This window comes from Chaetodon auriga, chromosome 18 (genome assembly GCF_051107435.1).
Source record: "Chaetodon auriga isolate fChaAug3 chromosome 18, fChaAug3.hap1, whole genome shotgun sequence".
Classification (NCBI taxonomy): Eukaryota; Metazoa; Chordata; class Actinopteri; order Chaetodontiformes; family Chaetodontidae; genus Chaetodon; species Chaetodon auriga.
Genome location: NC_135091.1, coordinates 1690384 through 1707305, shown reverse-complemented (window position 1 = coordinate 1707305; position 16922 = coordinate 1690384). Strand labels below are relative to the sequence as shown.

The 16922-nt window shown below is 47.6% G+C and overlaps 2 protein-coding genes across 2 annotated transcripts in view; both read left to right on the top strand.

Moving 5' to 3' along the window:
- The window catches only part of igf2r (insulin-like growth factor 2 receptor), a 29378-nt gene extending 18657 nt beyond the window's left edge, over positions 1-10721 (top strand). Inside the window, exons 32-51 of the mRNA XM_076756093.1 lie at positions 111-237; positions 332-463; positions 1305-1464; positions 1600-1708; positions 2329-2410; positions 2494-2627; positions 2921-3070; positions 3151-3309; positions 3447-3657; positions 3779-3931; positions 4083-4317; positions 4633-4769; positions 4889-5006; positions 5636-5782; positions 5885-6069; positions 6254-6440; positions 6543-6686; positions 6781-6850; positions 6961-7245; positions 7315-10721. Coding sequence (XP_076612208.1) covers positions 111-237; positions 332-463; positions 1305-1464; positions 1600-1708; positions 2329-2410; positions 2494-2627; positions 2921-3070; positions 3151-3309; positions 3447-3657; positions 3779-3931; positions 4083-4317; positions 4633-4769; positions 4889-5006; positions 5636-5782; positions 5885-6069; positions 6254-6440; positions 6543-6686; positions 6781-6850; positions 6961-7245; positions 7315-7464 — 3075 coding nt within the window. The 3' untranslated portion in view covers positions 7465-10721. The remainder of the gene's footprint in view (positions 1-110; positions 238-331; positions 464-1304; positions 1465-1599; positions 1709-2328; positions 2411-2493; positions 2628-2920; positions 3071-3150; positions 3310-3446; positions 3658-3778; positions 3932-4082; positions 4318-4632; positions 4770-4888; positions 5007-5635; positions 5783-5884; positions 6070-6253; positions 6441-6542; positions 6687-6780; positions 6851-6960; positions 7246-7314) is intronic.
- Positions 10722-11930: 1209 nt separating this feature from the next.
- On the top strand, positions 11931-16363 carry LOC143336238 (solute carrier family 22 member 2-like). The gene is made up of 11 exons (XM_076756255.1): positions 11931-12332; positions 12817-12920; positions 13166-13320; positions 13426-13594; positions 13818-13932; positions 14435-14535; positions 14651-14865; positions 14947-15055; positions 15473-15585; positions 15865-15964; positions 16270-16363. Exons 1-11 carry the CDS (start codon positions 11931-11933, stop codon positions 16361-16363), a joined length of 1677 nt encoding a protein of 558 aa, XP_076612370.1.
- Positions 16364-16922: the final 559 nt, after the last annotated feature.

Here is a 16922-nt window from a genome sequence, read left to right as displayed (position 1 = left end):
TATTTGTTGACTTTTTTTATGTTTTTCTGCTGTTCTTGTGTTAAGAACATCAGAGCAGAGTAAGAGCAGGTGTGCTTTGAATAAAATAACGTTCTTGTTCATTCTTCCAGGACTCGCGGCCGACTCTGATCTCCGCCATCGAGGACTGCGTGTACACGTTCCTCTGGTTAACCGCCACTGCCTGCCCCCTGAACAGCACCCAACACGACGACTGCAGGGTCACCAACCCCGCCACAGGTCAGCCAATCAAATCATCAAACTGCAGAAATGACAGGCTTTCATAACAACCCGCTTCTCCCTTGACGAGCCTCGTTAACGTCCTCTCCTGCAGGTCATCTGTTTGATCTGAATTCGCTGAGAAAGGAAGGAGGCTACACCGTGTACGACGGTCAGGAGCAAAGGAAGATGTTCCGCATGAACATCTGTGGGAACGTGAACAACGCTGGCTGCAGCCCTGGGACCGGTACGTACACGGCTAACGCTAGCATTGACGCTAGCTTTGTGTTTGAGTCAGTTAGACGTTTGCTTCAGTTTCATGAGTTAGACTTGGTCAGGTCTCAGTTAACAGAAGATGTGCACATGGTTGAGATCAGATCAGATTATGTAACACAGAGGGATTCGTTCAGGATTCATTCACGTCTCTGCTGGTTACTGTTTAGTCTCGCTTGGACGTTCGTGGTTGATGAAACACTGAGGACTTGCTGGGAAGGTAATAAGAGACCAGAACTTCCACCACTTCTCAAATTATTGACTGGTCTCTCACCTGGACTGTAGGAGATGTTGCACAGTAAGCTGGGAGGCGCAGAGGGAGCGCTGACCTGCACAACACGTCTGAATTAGAATTATGGGATGTTTAGAGACATGTATTAAGATACAGTGATGGGACAGATATGACCGGCATGAATGCACGAGCTCCTGATGAAACCTTCAACATCTGCTTATTCTGCAAAATTGAAAATCATCAATCATCAAAAAATCAATGCTGAATCTAATCACTTGCTCACTGACTCGTGGCTTCACCTTCCAGTGTCACTGAAACCCGTGAGACGAACAAAACCACCAAACGTCACCTGACGCTAATCCTCTTTTTAAACTTTCTCTCCAAAACTCATCTCTGTCCATCAAAACCACACACTCAGACGTATTTTACGTTAAGAAGAATCCCTCAGATGCAGCTTCAGCTCTGCTCATCAAACACACAAACCTCATCCTGACCGACGCCTTGGCTCGTACTCGCTGTGTACAAATACTACAGGTACTTCGAGTCTGCTCTCTGACACACCTGTGTGTGTTTTGTGTTGCAGCCGTGTGCATCAAGGACGCCTCCACTGCGGTGAGCGGCGGGCAGGTGAGCAGCAGACTGTCATACAAGGATCACGTTCTGGAGCTGACGTACGAAGGAGGAAGTCCCTGCGCTGCAAACCCCGCCCTCAAACACAACACCATCATCACCTTCATCTGCAGGTACGTCCTCGTCTTCACTGGAGCAGTAATGGAACATTTTGTCATCCACCTGGACTTAAAAACAGAAATGTGTTTGTCACGTTGACACTGAATGTAGATGTTAATGTCCTGGATGTTTGCATTGTGTTCATGTAGACCACCTAACATGGGCTCAGCCCCTCCGGAGCCGGTCCTCACCTACTCCAACGCTGAGACCTGCACACACTTCTTCTCTTTCCACACGCCGCTGGTCTGCGAACAGCCGGTAAGTGTCATCGTGTGTCTGTGGGTGAGTTAAATCAGCCTGTTTCATGGAGTCAGAGTTCAGCCAGGTCAGATTTAAGGAAAGGTTTGTGTGCAGAGGGAACGTGTGAGTGTGTTTTCAGCAGTCAGTGAAATCAAACCTGAGCTCTGACGATAAAACAGCCTCGCGAACGTGTCAGCAAACATGGCCGTCACATAAACAGCTTTTTCTGCACATCGAAGTGAAAATTTATGGAGCGTTCCTTCACAAAATGGCACCAAATTGATAATTTCACAGCACAAATTGAACTTCAGTCTGCAGATGCTTCTTCAGAGTCCTCGAGGATAACAAATGGACAGAAAAGAAGCTTTAAAGTCTGAGCTGCATTGATCCAAAATGATTCTCATCACTCAGGTGCATTTAGAAGATCAGTAGAAAAAAAACTTCGTATATGATCACAATAACTGGATTTGGTGTTTCTGAGCCTCCGTGTTACTTCTCAGTGTTTTAAGATAAGACAAAGGTTTATTGATGTCACGCTGGGGACATCAAGATGTTCCACACAGCGATGGATCCTGTTGGCAAAGCGACCTTTGAATTGCAGTTGGTAACATGTGGACAATTTGCTTCGAATCTTTCAGGTGAAGTGTTCAGTCCAGAACGGGGGTGCTCTGGTAGACCTGACTCCTCTGATTCACGTCAGCGGATATTACACAGCAGCAGGTACAGACGCGTGACGACCCGCAGTCGTCGTTTCTGTGGCGCAGCGTTCGTTCAGATTCACCGTCGCCATGTTTGTCTTTCAGATGAGGCGGTGGAGCAAAGTGATGAATCCCCAGACTTCTACATCAACATCTGTCAGCCTCTGAACCCCATCCCCGGGGTCAGCTGCCCCCCCGGAGCCGCTGTCTGTATGGATCCTGATGACGGACCTCCTGTGGTGAGACCCCCACCCCCCACTACATTTACATTCAGCGCCGTGAACACGTTTAATCTGAAATAACTACAACATAGATTAGTGAATCTGTAAGATCAGGGAGGAAATGAACTTTTCTGATTGGCCAACGTGTGAAATGTCCTCTGATCTTTAATGATTACGCAATAATCAGTTTGGGATTAAAGAAACAAAAATGTCAAACGGCAAAAACTTAAAGAGCGACGATATTGAATGACTAAAATATACGATGATGATGATGATGATGATGATGATGATGATGTTGCTGCCTCTTGAAGGACATCGGCCGGACCACCAGCGGCCCTCAGATCAACAGCGTAACGAAGGAGGTGTCCATCACTTACAGCAGCTCCACCCTGTGTGCCGCCGACCCTGAGCAGAACTACACGTCCACCATCGTCTTCTCCTGCCAGCGAGGCCTGGAGCTGGTCAGTCCCTGCTCGCAGCGACGGCGACGTCTCTGAGGTTTTATGTCTGAACAGAGCGCTGACTGTCCGTCTCTATCCAGGGCTCTCCTCAGATGCTGAGGCTGCAGGGATGCGTGTATCTGTTCGAATGGGCGACGCCTCTCGTCTGTCCGGACGCCACCAACACCAGCGGCTGCCAGCTCACCGACTTCCAGCTCCAGTTCACCTTCGACCTGTCGAGCCTCTCCGGTGAAGTCCAGGTGAGCTCCACGTCTCCGCCTTTGAATATTCTCTTCATCTTAAATCTGCTTCCTGTTTGTTCAGTGTTTCTCTGCAGACTGCAGGTCTCTGCCCCTCCCCGTTAAAACTGTAATAAAGTGAAGCTTCTGTGTTTTAGGTCCCAGTCGGCTCGAGCACCTACTACATCAACGTCTGCAGCTCAGTGGCTGATCCGGACTGTAAGAGCAGCGCAGTTTGCCGGGTGTCTGGTTCTGGTTCAGAGAAGTCGGCACTGTCGTTCGGCATCAGCAAAGCCATGACGATGGACTTCAAACATGACGATCAGGCCGTGCTGATGCAGTACGGCGGAGGAGACCTCTGCCCGCCAGGTACGTCTGCAACCGCCGTCCCAACTGTTGTGGAGTCAGACTTATAAGAGGAATAATGAGAAGTAGAGAGATGATTACGGTAACTGGAGAACGAGCAGTTTATGTCCCGTCTGTGCTCCAGTGACAGACGGCAACGAGGCGTGCGTTTTCCCCTTCACCCTCATGGACAAGTCGTACACAGAGTGCACCACGGACGGGAGGACAGACGGCAGGAAGTGGTGTGCCACCACCGCCAACTACGACACAGACAGGAAGTGGGGCTTCTGTGGTGCAGGTGAGATGAAGCGCGTGATCAGACAGGCAGGATGAAGATGCATTCATAAGATCTGCTGGGACCTTCACCTCCATGTTTACCTGCGTCAGGTGTCCACTTTGACAACACTGGAATCAGAAAATACAAAACAACTCATTTTCCTCTCTTCCAGCTTCTGGTAAGCGTCAGTCGTCCATCTTGTTCACCTGCGACCAGTCCGCCGGCCACGGCTTCCCTCAGCTGCTCTCAGAGACGGCCGGGTGTTCGGCCACCTTTCAGTGGCGGACCAGCGCCGTTTGCCCCCCGAGGAAGATGGAATGTAAGCTGGTCAGCCAGCATCAGACCTTCGACCTGCGAGCGCTGTCCTCGCTCACCGAGCCGTGGAAGTTCAGCCACGGCGGAGACTCGTAAGTCTGGCTCTGTTTGCACGTCTCAGAGGTTCATTTCCATATTTATGCATCACGCTCTTCTTTTATCCTCAGTCTAGAAAGGTGAGAGGAGACTAACAAATGAACAAAGCAAACATTGCGGCCATGGTAATTTTTCCTGCTTCACAATCGACACAAGAAGAAGAAGAAGAGCAGGAGGAGGAGGAGGAGGAATCTGCTTTACATAAATCGCATAAGTGAAATATTTGTGCGAGGCCGTCTGAAGCGCTCGACCCGTCATGTGAGCCGCGGGCTCGTTCAGATCTGACATTCTTTCTGTCTCTGCGTCCTCAGGTACTTCATCAACCTGTGTCAGGGCATCCACGGCGGACTGCCGGGCTGTCCGGACGGAGCGACCGTGTGCCGACGCTCAGCCGCAGGAAAGGTCCAGGTCCTGGGTCGAGTCTACACCCAGAAAATGAGCCACGCAGGTGGGTCACCAGGCCGCACTCGCTCCAGTGTGTCTGCTGTTCTGAGGGTTAACAATGAAAGCAGTATTCTTGTTCAGTGTTGGGACGCTCTTCACATCAGCGTCAAACTCCTTCTGCAGGTGGAAAGATCTCCGTCTCCTACTCAGCCGGAGACGATGTCTGCGGTCACGGCGTGAAGGCCAAAACCGTGATCCAGCTGAGCTGCGGCTCCACCGTTGGACACCCAGCACTCGTCAGGTAACACACAGCTGCTGTTACTCAGCTCTTACTCGGATTGATCTAAAGGAAAGCTTTGAGTTGTTATTTTCATGTACAGTCAAAGTGAACGAGGACAGACTTTAAAGGGGGACGTGGAGAAAAATGAAACACAGCTTTGGACGTGTTGACAAGCTGCAACGTTCACACTCGTGGTTTTGTTTTCTTTACTAAACGCGATGCTGTAATCCTCACTCTGCAACGCCACTCGCTCACCCTCCAGCACAGCACGTCTAGCTGCCAGTTAATGACAGAGGACTGTTTGTCTTTCAAGTTAATCTTTCTCCTGTCGCAGCGTCATTTCAGGCGTGTTGCAAAACATTTCTCACCTCTCAGCAGACTTAATGTTATTCACGGTCACGGGTCAGTCAGATTGTCTGCAGTCAGTACAGATGGTTTATACTGATGACCTCAAAGTGCTCATTGATCTGTGAAATCTGCTTTCTGAGGGTTGTTTACTAAACGCATCAGAACTTTGTTTAATTGTCCCTTAATGTGTCATTTGTCTTTTCGTGAAGTGCCGGTTTCACAGCATGTATCAGCTCTTTGTTTTAAAGTTGATTTGTTGAAAGCGGTCTGAAACGTGGCTTCTCATGTGTCCGTGCGAGCAGTGTCGACGAAGCATCGTGCGAGTTTCTGATTGGCTGGGAGACTCGCTCGGCGTGTGCGGTGAAGCAGCATGAGGTGCTTGTGGTGAACGGGACGATCCAGCTTCCTGAGACTGGCGCCAGCCTCAGTCTGGGAGCGCTCTACTTCAGGTAACACGAGCTTGCAGCGTCTGAATCTCGCCGCCTGCTAACAAACATCTCACGTCTCTGTTCTAAACCCGTTTAACCTCTTCCTCCTCCTCCTCCTCTCAGCCACCATGAGGCATCTGGAGACATCCGTCCCAACGGCGACCGCTACATCTACCACATCCAGCTGTCCGGCATCACCAACGACTCGCTGCCCTCCTGCGTTGGTGCCAACATCTGTCAGGTCAAACTCAACGGGTCTTACAGACGCAGGATTGGCTCCTCCAGCAACGCCAAGTACTACATTAAAGGTATTTGATGGTTGGTGCCCCAGAATCAGGTTGTCTTCCTGTCTGCTCTGATGAATTAAGTGGTTTAATCGCAGCCAAACAAGTTCACTGCTGACATCAGTTCAGCGCTGCTAAGCTTTTGCCTTAAAGGTGATGTTTTAGATAATTAGCCTTAAGGACGTGTCACTGACCTCTGCTCCATCAGGAGGAAACCTGGATGTGATGGTGCCCTCTGAGTCAGCCTGTGGGCGGGTGAAGACCAAAACGGTGTCATCCACCATCATGTTCCACTGCAGCCCCTCGGCAGGCGTCGGCATCCCCGAGTTCATGCTGGAGACGGACGAATGCCAGTACCTGTTTGTGTGGCACACCAACGCCGTGTGTCGCCTCACGTGAGTAAACGCCTCCACGCACAAACGCCCGGACTTCAGCTTCTAATCCCAGTACATCGAAGAAATGACAGATCTGCGTGCTTGTTGGTCATCGCTTTGCAGAACCGCTGACACGAGGTTGGAGGACGAGGACAGCAGTAAGACTCTGTCCAGGCGCAGTCAGGCGGTGGGGGTGATGCTCACCGTCCTGCTGGTGGGTCTGACCGTCTGTCTGCTGGGGCTGCTGCTCCACAAGAGGGAGAGGAGGTGAGACGCCGGCAGAGGAAGCTCCAAGGCGTGTTTGTAATTGTTGAAAGGACTTTGTTGATCGTCTGTCTTCCTCGCTGTCGTCTCCTAACAGAGAGCTGGTGATCCAGAAGGTCGCAGGCTGCTGCAGGAGAGGAAACCAAGTCTCCTATAAGTACTCAAAGGTCGGTTGAAAAGCTCGTATCTCCAGATGTGTTGACATGAGTACTTTAAGTTCATGTTGCTGATAAGATACTGTAGTACTTCTACTTCAGTGAACTCTTCTGGTCCTCAGGTCAACATGGATGAAGAAGGGGGTGAAGAGGAGATGGAGTGGCTGATGGAAGAGCTTGAAGCCCCTCCGGCGTCCTCTTCCTCATCCTCCCAGCGGGGCAGGAGTCATCATGGCAACGGTCACATCACGACCAAGCGGGTGAACACGGACGGCCTGCGCTCGTTCTCGCTGGAGGACCAGGACGACGACAGCGAGGACGAGGTGCTGAGCGTCCCGGGGGTGCGAGTGGTCAAATCCTCCGGGCTGTCCCGGCAGTCGACGGCCCATCGCAGTGCCTTCCTTCAGGTGAGTGCCGCCTCCGGCGTCAGTCCGGGCGTTACCTGCGCTCAGAGCCTCACGGGAGTCTCGTTTCAGGAGGAGAGCGACGAGGACCTGGTCGGCCTCCTGGAGGAGTCGGACAGGAAGAGGAAGAGCGGCAGACCTCGCTCCTCGGGCCTTAACAGCACGGCAGCCAATAGGAAACGGGATGAGGATGACAGCGACGAGGACCTCCTCAGGGTGTGATGTCCCTTCCTCCTTCCTGCTCCTCCGCCCTCCAATCTGAACTCTTCTCTCAGTGAATGTCTCCGTCATAGCAACAACACGCCGTGGACGCAGGAGGCGTTGGTCTGTTTCGGATCTGCACCTCCACCCGGCCTCCTCAGACTCCTCCACTCCTCCGTCTGCAGACTGTCCACGTTAGCACACGCTTTCTTATTTATTGATAGCCGATTATTTAAAATGTCCCGCGGGTCGTTTTCTGACCAGCCTTCTCACGTTTTCCATCGTAGTTCTGAAATGTACTAATTTGCTTCACTGTCATTGTGGCGTTGATCTAAAACAGAGCCCGTGAGACGCTCTAACTCAGCCCCAGAGGCTCAAACGGCGTCTTTCCCGTCCTGCTGACTCTGCAATGAGGCGTCTCAGTGAGATCTTAAATGAAGTCTTTGAAAGGAAGCTGTGCCGTTGCTTTAGCACTTTATCGTAGCACTGATTAGCTGGCAGGAACATGCCTCGTTGCAGGTGAACAGTCAGGTAGCTCAGCGGTGAAACAATTTAGCAGATTTTGGGAGAAGAACAGCGACCGCAGAGCGCAGAGGGGAGTCCTGTGGTCGTGGGCGGCGAAGGTGTCGGCTTGTGTTGTCTCTAAAGGGAATGAAGACGCCCGTTCGGCTTTCCTTGCTGTTTACAGTTGCTATAAGAGCAGATCTTTTCTCTCTCTTTCCCTGGAAAAGAAATGCCTTCCTGATGATGGATTTACTTTGCGTTGTCATCGATGAATCGTGTCCGGGTTGATTTCTGTCTTGTTTTGATCAGAGACTTTGTACATAGATGATGATGTTCTGTAACGTGGACGTTTTGTCCTCTCGCTGTCTTCACCGGTGAATTGCTGCCACATTTGTTTTTAGGATTATTTAAATGGCCGTCTGAGCTGATTATCTGGATGCATCTCTGATCTGTGTGGAAACAGAGGCGGCCTTAAGTGTGAATGGACGGTCGAGGAGGACGCAGGTTCAAGGTGAGACGTCGGTTTAGGTCGTGTCGGATTTGAAGCCCCCCCACCCCCCACCCCCTGCTCGCCAAAGCCATATTTCTTCAGCCTCTGCTGGCACTAATGTGTGGAAGTTTGCACGCTCTCTAACATTAAAGGCTCAGTTTTTGGAGTTCAGGTTTGTGATTATGGATGTTGCTGCATAAAAAGTGAGATTTTAACTCGGTAAAGCCAAGTTTTTGTAGTGCCGAAATCAGCCCTTTTTATCCAAAAGCATGTAAGACAAAAGAAAGTGAAGCGGAAACGAGGATGCAGGCAGAGACATTTTGGAAAGGTTGTTATTTTTAAAGACGTTGGCCCTCTTTCTGAACCCAAACTCATTGCAGTGTTCAGGCTCATATGAAGCCTGCACGCTCTGAACTCGCTCGCAGGCTCTTCGCTTTGCTTCCAGCCCTGCAGCTCGTCGTGACGTCGGTGTCTTTTGGTTTGCTGAATGAGTACGCCGACTGGGTGAAATTAAAAAGTGCTCGGTGTAGTTGAAACAAAGCGAACTTTAGCTGCTGTAATTTGAAGTGAACGTGCTGTAATTTCTCCACCAGTTCCGAACATATCAAGTGTTTTTCAAGGCTGCAACATTTATTTCCATCATTCAGTAGATCTGCTGTTTTTTCAGTTAGTTAAATATATTATCAAATGCCAGAAAACGGTGAAAAGTGCCCATCACAAGCTGACGAGCTCCGAGGTGACGTCTGAATGTTTGACATTTGGTAAATAACTTCTCAAAAGATGCCTTTTTATTTGGTTTGTCAAACTTTTTCAAGCTTCTCCAGCTGAGTCCAGTTTCCCCTGATTGAAAACTCTGGATAAGCACTTTGAAAAGTAAATTGATTCATCAAAGTGATCAATAGATCAGCCGCTGATGAAAATAATCATTAGTTGCAGTGTCGTCCATGTCTGTATATCAGTAAATACTCAGCGTTAGTATTTTAATGGGACATTTTGAAGTGTCTCTTTACAGGTGTTACTCTTGGCCAAACAAACTGGAGATTGATTAAAACACTTTTGTACTGATTGATCACAAATAAACAGAGTATTTATTCCAGTATGTACACAGATTACGGTACGAAGGGGAAAGACGGTCGATTCACTCTCGGGTTTTCTCAGTATTCAGTCCACAGAAACTAAAGTTATTAACGAAACGTGATGTCATTGCTAAAATCTATCAATCAGTATAGAAGGTTCACCATTCAGGGTATTTCTAAAGCTTTGTACACAAAATTTGTTAAACAAGTTTTTGTAAGATGCCAAAAATCACAGATAAAAAAATGTCCAGCTGGCGTTAGCGTTGGAAACACGAGGGTTTTATATGGATGAGTTTTGAGCTGTGCCCTCATAATGGCTCCGTCATCGTGGCTCCTCACAAACCTTCCTGACGTCACAAACTGAAACCGAACAGTTTTTGGCCTTTTTGAGTGAAATCATCCACAAGAGTCGAGAAGAACTGAAAGCTTGTTCTCATCCTGCTCTAAAATCTCACTTCTCATGTAATCTGTCCATCTGTAAAGGTCTTTAACCATATCAATAAAACACTGATCTGAGATTATGAAGTCTATCATCAACCTTTGACAGCATGAAGATCGAGGTGATGGCACCGAGCACACAGGGCCAGTTTCCAAAGAACAGCTAAATTAGTGTAATTCTTCAGAGCAGAAGTTATGAAATCGAGGACAGACTTTTGCAAATTTTAAGTGTTCTCCTTCGTTCAACCTGTGGACTTAAGCTGTTGGGAAAGCTTTCTTTAAATTCCTGCCCTGTTAGAAGAGCTTTGAACTGGGATGAAAGCATCTTTCGCAGCAGCACTCCTCATTTCAGAGAACCAGGTGTTACCATTCAGCTCGTGAAGCCTTTTTCCATCGTCGCATTAAAGTCTGTTTCTGCTGTATTTACCACCAAAGTTTGTGTGGCTCATCTGCATGGACCTGTACTGAACCTTCTCCTTCCTATGAAGATACGAATTGACATTCTTGTGCTTTTTTGTCGACGCAGAGAACTGATCCAGATCATGAGTTAAATTCAGGAGCAGACAAAATGGGAGAAATCAGTGACTGAAAAAAGCACAAGAAGTTTTCTGTGATGATTCGGTACTTTGGGGGATCATTGTTATGTTTCAGTTGGTGTAAGTTATGTTGTCAGATATGTTTTTCAGCTCTTTGCCTGTTTTCCTATTTAAAAAAAAAAACATTGATGTAAAAAATATTGCATTATTTGAATAAATAAGATCAGCTGTTTAGCACTGATGTGGTTTAATCACACACATGAAACTGACTTGGAGTGACTTGAACCTGTTTAAGAGTCCTTGAGACTTGACTTAGATGCATCTCGAAGGGCTTCTGACTTAACTTGGACTTTTCTGACTTTCCTGTCTCAAACGGCTTTAGACTTGACTTTGACCAATTTCGAAGGACCCTAGACTTGACTTGGACTGGTCTTGAAGAACTTGTCTTGGACATGTCTCAAAGTACTTTGAACCTGTCTTGGACTCATGCAGACTTAAGATCTGGCTTGGACTTGTCTGAGAGGACATGAGACTTGGGCTTGACTTGGACTTGTCTAAATGGATGTAAGACTAGACCTGGATTTGTTTGGATGATGAAATTTGTCAAATTTAATTGGATTTTTCAAGACATGACTTAAAATGAACTCATCTGGAATGACTCCAGGCTTGATTTGGACTTGCCCCAAAAGCCTCAAAGACCCCTCTTATCCTCACAAAATACAAGACCTGCAGGTCGCGCCTTCCTTTGTGTAGTGACATGGACCTGATCCCTTCCAGACTACCAGTCAGCGTGGATTGTCCCTGGGTGTCCCTGGTGTTCTGCGTAAGTCCATCTACCTGTCATCACACACATGTTGAGGTCACACAACTTCCTCTAAGATGAAAAAGTCCTCTTTCTGTGGACTTTTAGGACCATTGAAAGTTGTAGAAATGCAAACCTGAGCTTTGCTGATTGACCTTTTACCTTCTACATCAAAAAAGGAAAATCTAATAGAAGTGATTGAAGTGCATTTGTGGACTAGAATCACCTTTTTTAAAACGAGTCCAGTCAGATCTTTATTTCTAACAGACTCCCAGAAACTACATGTAAAGGTTAAATGATTGACAGCATCACTCACTGGGTGCATATGTTCATGAGCTCCAGAGACCATGTGGTGCTTTTAACCCCCGTACAGGCGATGGAGGCTTTCTGCCAAGTCGCAGTGACACGTGTGGCGTGACGTCTGAAAAACTGATAGCAAACGTGTTTTAATGCTCCACTGAACTTCCCCTAAAGCAACAACGTCTTTCTGTGGACCTTTGCTCCTGTTTGACCTGTTAAAAGCCCAAAGGAAAGGCATGCCAGTGGTCACTCTGCAGCGGGAGTCTCAGCACACACACCAGAAAGCCTGCAGACCCTGAAACACTAAGTTAGAGCGAAAAAAAATCAACACCTCTGCCACCATGACCACGTTTGACGACATCTTAGAAGAAGCTGGGAAGTTCGGCCGCTGTCAGAAGCGAATCTTCGCCCTGCTGTGTTTGGTGTCTATGCCCTGGGCAGGTGTGTACGTCGGCATCGTGTTCCAGGGTTTCACCCCTGATCACTGGTGTCGGGACCCTGCGGTGGTGGAGAGGAGGCAGGCGTGTGGCTGGAGTCTGGCGGACAGTCGCAGGCTGACGGTGCCGCTGGTCAACAGCTCTGGAGTGCTGCAGCAGAGCAGCTGTGAGCAGTACGAGGTGGACTGGAACGCCACGACACTCACCTGCGACACACAGGAACTGAACCTCGACAAAACTCCCACAACGACCTGCAAAGACGGCTGGGAGTACGACTATGAGGGAAGAAGGTCCTTTGTTACTGAGGTACAGTACGAACAGTGAACTGGACTACATGTGAATTTGGGTCGGTCCTAGTCCAGTCCAGTCCAGTGGGAGGTGGTAACGTTAATGCACCTGAAGCAAACTGCTAAAATGCAAAACAAACTTTCGCACTTAAGCAGTTTAGTTACAACAGTTAGCAATGAACTAGCTAACTAACAGTAACCACAAACCAGCACAAACAGGTAGATGAATCACACGGCTTCCAGTCACGCCACCCTTCACTCATGAAAGCCATTCAGCGTTTGAACTGATCTGGGATCAGATAAACGCCACCACAGCACCTCACACCTTCTCTATGGAGACGCTGTGTGGTTACAGCTGAGAGGAGGGAAGGTTACATGAGACAGTTGACATCACACGTGGTCCTCGTAAAGGACCACCTGTCCCACTTCAATACAGTTTTGTTTGTTTTTTATTGAGTTTCAGGAGAGAAATGAAAGTTCTGACTGATTTGTTTGTGTCCCAGTTCGACCTGGTGTGCTCAGATGGATGGTTGGTGGACATGTATCAGGCCACCCTCAACGTGGGTTTCCTGGTTGGAAGCATTGCCATTGGCTACCTGGCCGACAGGTAAGTCTGTGATTGATTGGTTAGTCTGGCTTGATGAGTGCAGATTCACTCAAATGCATTAACTTTAAGTTTTCTCAGTTTGGACAAACACTGAGACAGAAGTGTTGACTGTGGTCTCTTTGGTTTATAGCAGTTACATCTGCAGCACATGAGCCTGACAATGAAACAATGCTGCTACAAGATTTTTATTATTTCATTAAACTGAGTAATGACTGACGTCGTCTTGTTTGTTCTTCTGTCTTCAGGTTTGGCAGGAAAATGAGCTTCCTGATGTCCAACCTGTTGAACGGGATCGCAGGAATCCTGGTGGCCGTGGCTCCAAACTACGCGTCCTTACTGGTTTTCAGGACGCTCTATGGGTTCGGGGTGAAGGGAGGCTGGGTGGCTGGATACGTTCTGAGTAAGAACCACCTTTAACCTCACAGCTGGCGATGAAGAAACGCTCCTCTTCTTTCTTCTGTCACGTCTGGAGCATCGTCTGATCCGTCAAACCTTCTTGTCTCAGTCACAGAGATCGTGGGGGTGGAGTTCAGACGCACAGTGGGAGTCGTTTATCAGATGTTCTTCAGCGTGGGCATCCTCATCCTCCCTCTGCTCGCCTACTTCATCACTGACTGGCGTTGGCTGCAGGTCGTCATCACCGCCCCCTACATCCTCTTCCTGTCCTACTACTGGTGAGAAGCTACTGGTTATGCTTTTATGCAAAAATGCAGAAAAAATCAGCTGACTGCACCTCTGTGCAAGGACATTTACTCAAAGACTGTACTTTTTGAGGTACTCTTACTTTGAGCATTAGAATTTCACGCTGCTTTATACTTCTACTCCACTACATTTACGAGGGAAATATTGTATAAGTTTTCTTTTTGCCATTGCTTCATGGTAGTTTTGTATTTGCAGGTTTATCCCAGAATCTCCACGATGGCTCCTCTCTCAAAACAGAAAGTCCAAAGCTGTGGAGATCACTGAGGCCATGGCCAAAGAGAACAAGATGAGCCTGTCCAAGAACATCGAGGTAGCTGCTGCTTAAGAACACACACTAAGACTGCAGATCAGACGGCGTCCAGCTCGATGAGACCGCCATAAACAGACCAGATCATTCATCTGTTACGGTGACATAAAGTTCAGGATCAGACACACACTTCGTTATTGCTGCTACAGAGACTGTGTTCGATGCTGTTAACGCTGCATCACCTGACTCAATTTGTGCATCTTTCATGCTTCATGGTGTATAAACATCATCTATACAGAGGTGCAGTTTTTAGTTTAGTTTTTTTTATTTGTCTGTATCGGCACTTCAACTGCTGCCACACTTCAGTTCCCCCGTGTGGAGTCAAGAGAATTTTTCCAGGAAAGAAAAGTATGGTAGTGTTTGGTATGTTGGTGGTCTTGCAGGATAAAGAAGATTTTTGTAAAATATTGACTTTCTCTGTGAAATGCAAAACAAATTGTTAAGCAGGTAAAGAATTTTAATGGATATCGGCAGCTTTACTCGAAGTGTGTGTTTGGTCCTGCAGACTCTGACGGATGATAACGCAGACTCCAGCACTGCCTCCTTCATGGACCTGATCAGGACTCCAAAGATGAGAAAACACTCATTCATTCTCAGCTACAACTGGTGAGTGTGTTCTTTTTGTAGGTCGTTATCGTCTCTATGTCACATGGATTGTTTTAGTGATGCAGAACTGAAGCTACTCTCCATGTACTGGACCGTTCTCCCTCTGTCTCTCCAGGTTCACCAGTGCTGTCGTCTACCAGGGTCTGATCATGAGGCTCGGCATTCTGGGAGGAAACGTCTACATCGACTTCCTCATCTCCGGCCTGGTGGAGTTCCCTGCTGCCTTCCTCATCCTCTTCACCATTGAACGCATCGGCAGACGTATTCCCTTCGCCAGCGCCAACATCGTAGCTGGCGCCTCGTGCTTCATCACCGCCTTCATTCCTGAGAGTAAGTTTCAGCGGACAGGTGGCGATGAAGAACGAGCCGTTCAGATTATAATCAGATTGTAATTTCTCTCTGTCCTCGCAGGCATGTTCTGGTTTAAGACGGTGGTGGCCTGCATCGGCCGGCTGGGCATCACCATGGCCTTTGAGATGGTGGTGTTTGTGAACACGGAGCTCTACCCGACGTTTGTCAGGTAACAACTGAACAAACGTCGGGGTCGTTGGTCTGACAGGGATGCACCTGCAGTTTGAAAATGGCATCTAGCTGACTATAAATGTGCTCTGTGATCCTCCACCAGCGACTCCATCCTGCTCAGATTCATGTACAATGACAAATATACCATTTATTTCCACTTTTAGCATGCTAAAATCAGCATGCTAATGTTCTGAGATGTCCACTGGTGACACCTTCAGGCTAAACTTTGAAGCTGCACTAGACTATGAAAGCTATTATCTGACACTTAGCATGACTAGTGACACGAAATCAAATGGAAAATGCATCTCCTGAGTGTCACAGTGTTTCGAAAAATAAATGTACACCTCACTGATGGTATAAAACATGGAGACAGAAATCATGAGCACACAGTAACAGGTTGATCTTCTGTCTGCAGGAATCTGGGAGTGTCGGTTTGCTCCACTCTGTGTGATGTCGGAGGCATCATAGCTCCCTTCCTGCTCTACAGACTGGCTGTCATCTGGCTCGAGCTGCCACTCATCATCTTTGGTGGGTTCATCTTATTATGGAGTGAGAACATCTGCTGCAGAACAGTTTAGATTAGCCAATATATGAGGAGGTTCTCTGAATGTGGGCGGTTTGTACATAATGTTACTGACACATCTCATAAGTTTTGTCGAGTAAGTGGAACATTTTAAATTGCTGATAAATTATGTTAAACTTGTGTAGAGTTCTAGGTCTTAATAATATTTAAAAAAAAAGGGCCAACATGTTACTAATGTTCTGTTGGACTGTGTTCTTAACGTCCTGTCGGACTCTGCTGTGCAGGGATTCTGGCTTTCGTGGCCGGTGGTCTGGTGCTGCTGCTTCCTGAAACCAGAGGTGTGCCGCTGCCCGACACCATCGATGACATCGAGTTCCCGGACAGGTGAGTCCGCTGAAGAAAAGAAGAATTCAGGCTCTTTGTGAGGCCAACCCATGGATGCACATACAGATTCTCACATATGTTGATGATGCTGTAATATTTTTCTCAGTGATATTAGATCAGGGCTACAAGGATTAAGGTTTATTTTCATCACTTCAAAATGTAATAAAATGGTGAAAAATGCTGTAATTTCCCAAAGATATTCAGTTTACCGTCATGTTAGACAAACAAATTCTCACATCTGAGAAGCTGTTTTCTGTTTTTGCTTAAAAATGATATTTAATGTCATTTTTTGTTTGTGTTTGCAGAATAAAGGAGAATGTTGCTCTGAAGAACCAGCAGTTGACCAACCTGCTGCCCAACAACGACGTATCGACCAACAAAGATCCAGCGACGGTTTAATCTCCCTCTGTGACTTCACTATTTATTCATGTTGTTTGTTTGTTTGTTTGTTGCTGGTGAATTTATCAGCTGCCTCCATTGATTAGTGGTTTTAGATGGTGGAGGCAGCTCAAAGTGTTCTGTGAGTCTGGACTCTTATCGCCCACCTTGGATTGGTGTTAAGGTGGAACTGTTCCGTCTTTGTCGAGCCTCGCTGACGCGTGATGTTGGAATTGAAATGTGTGAGTTATTATATTGTTAGAATTATTAGAGAATTAAATTATTACAAAGTTTTCTTTACCACAACTTTCACTCCAAGTGTTTTCATTAACACCTCCCTGAAGATTTCAGTTCATAGCTGCCTCGATCCAGTTTCCTGCTGAATAGTTTTCCAGAATAGGAAGTTGGTTTACCTGGCTGAGGAGTGACAGGTGTGCAGCTGTCACCTGCTGCTCGTTGGAGCTTCTTGTTTCATCCCTCCCTGCAGTATTTAAAACTGACCTGCTGTTGAAGGATGACAGGGTGGTTTGTAGAGACATTTCTGATGAACGACGGCGGTTAGCGATTGGTGACACATGCA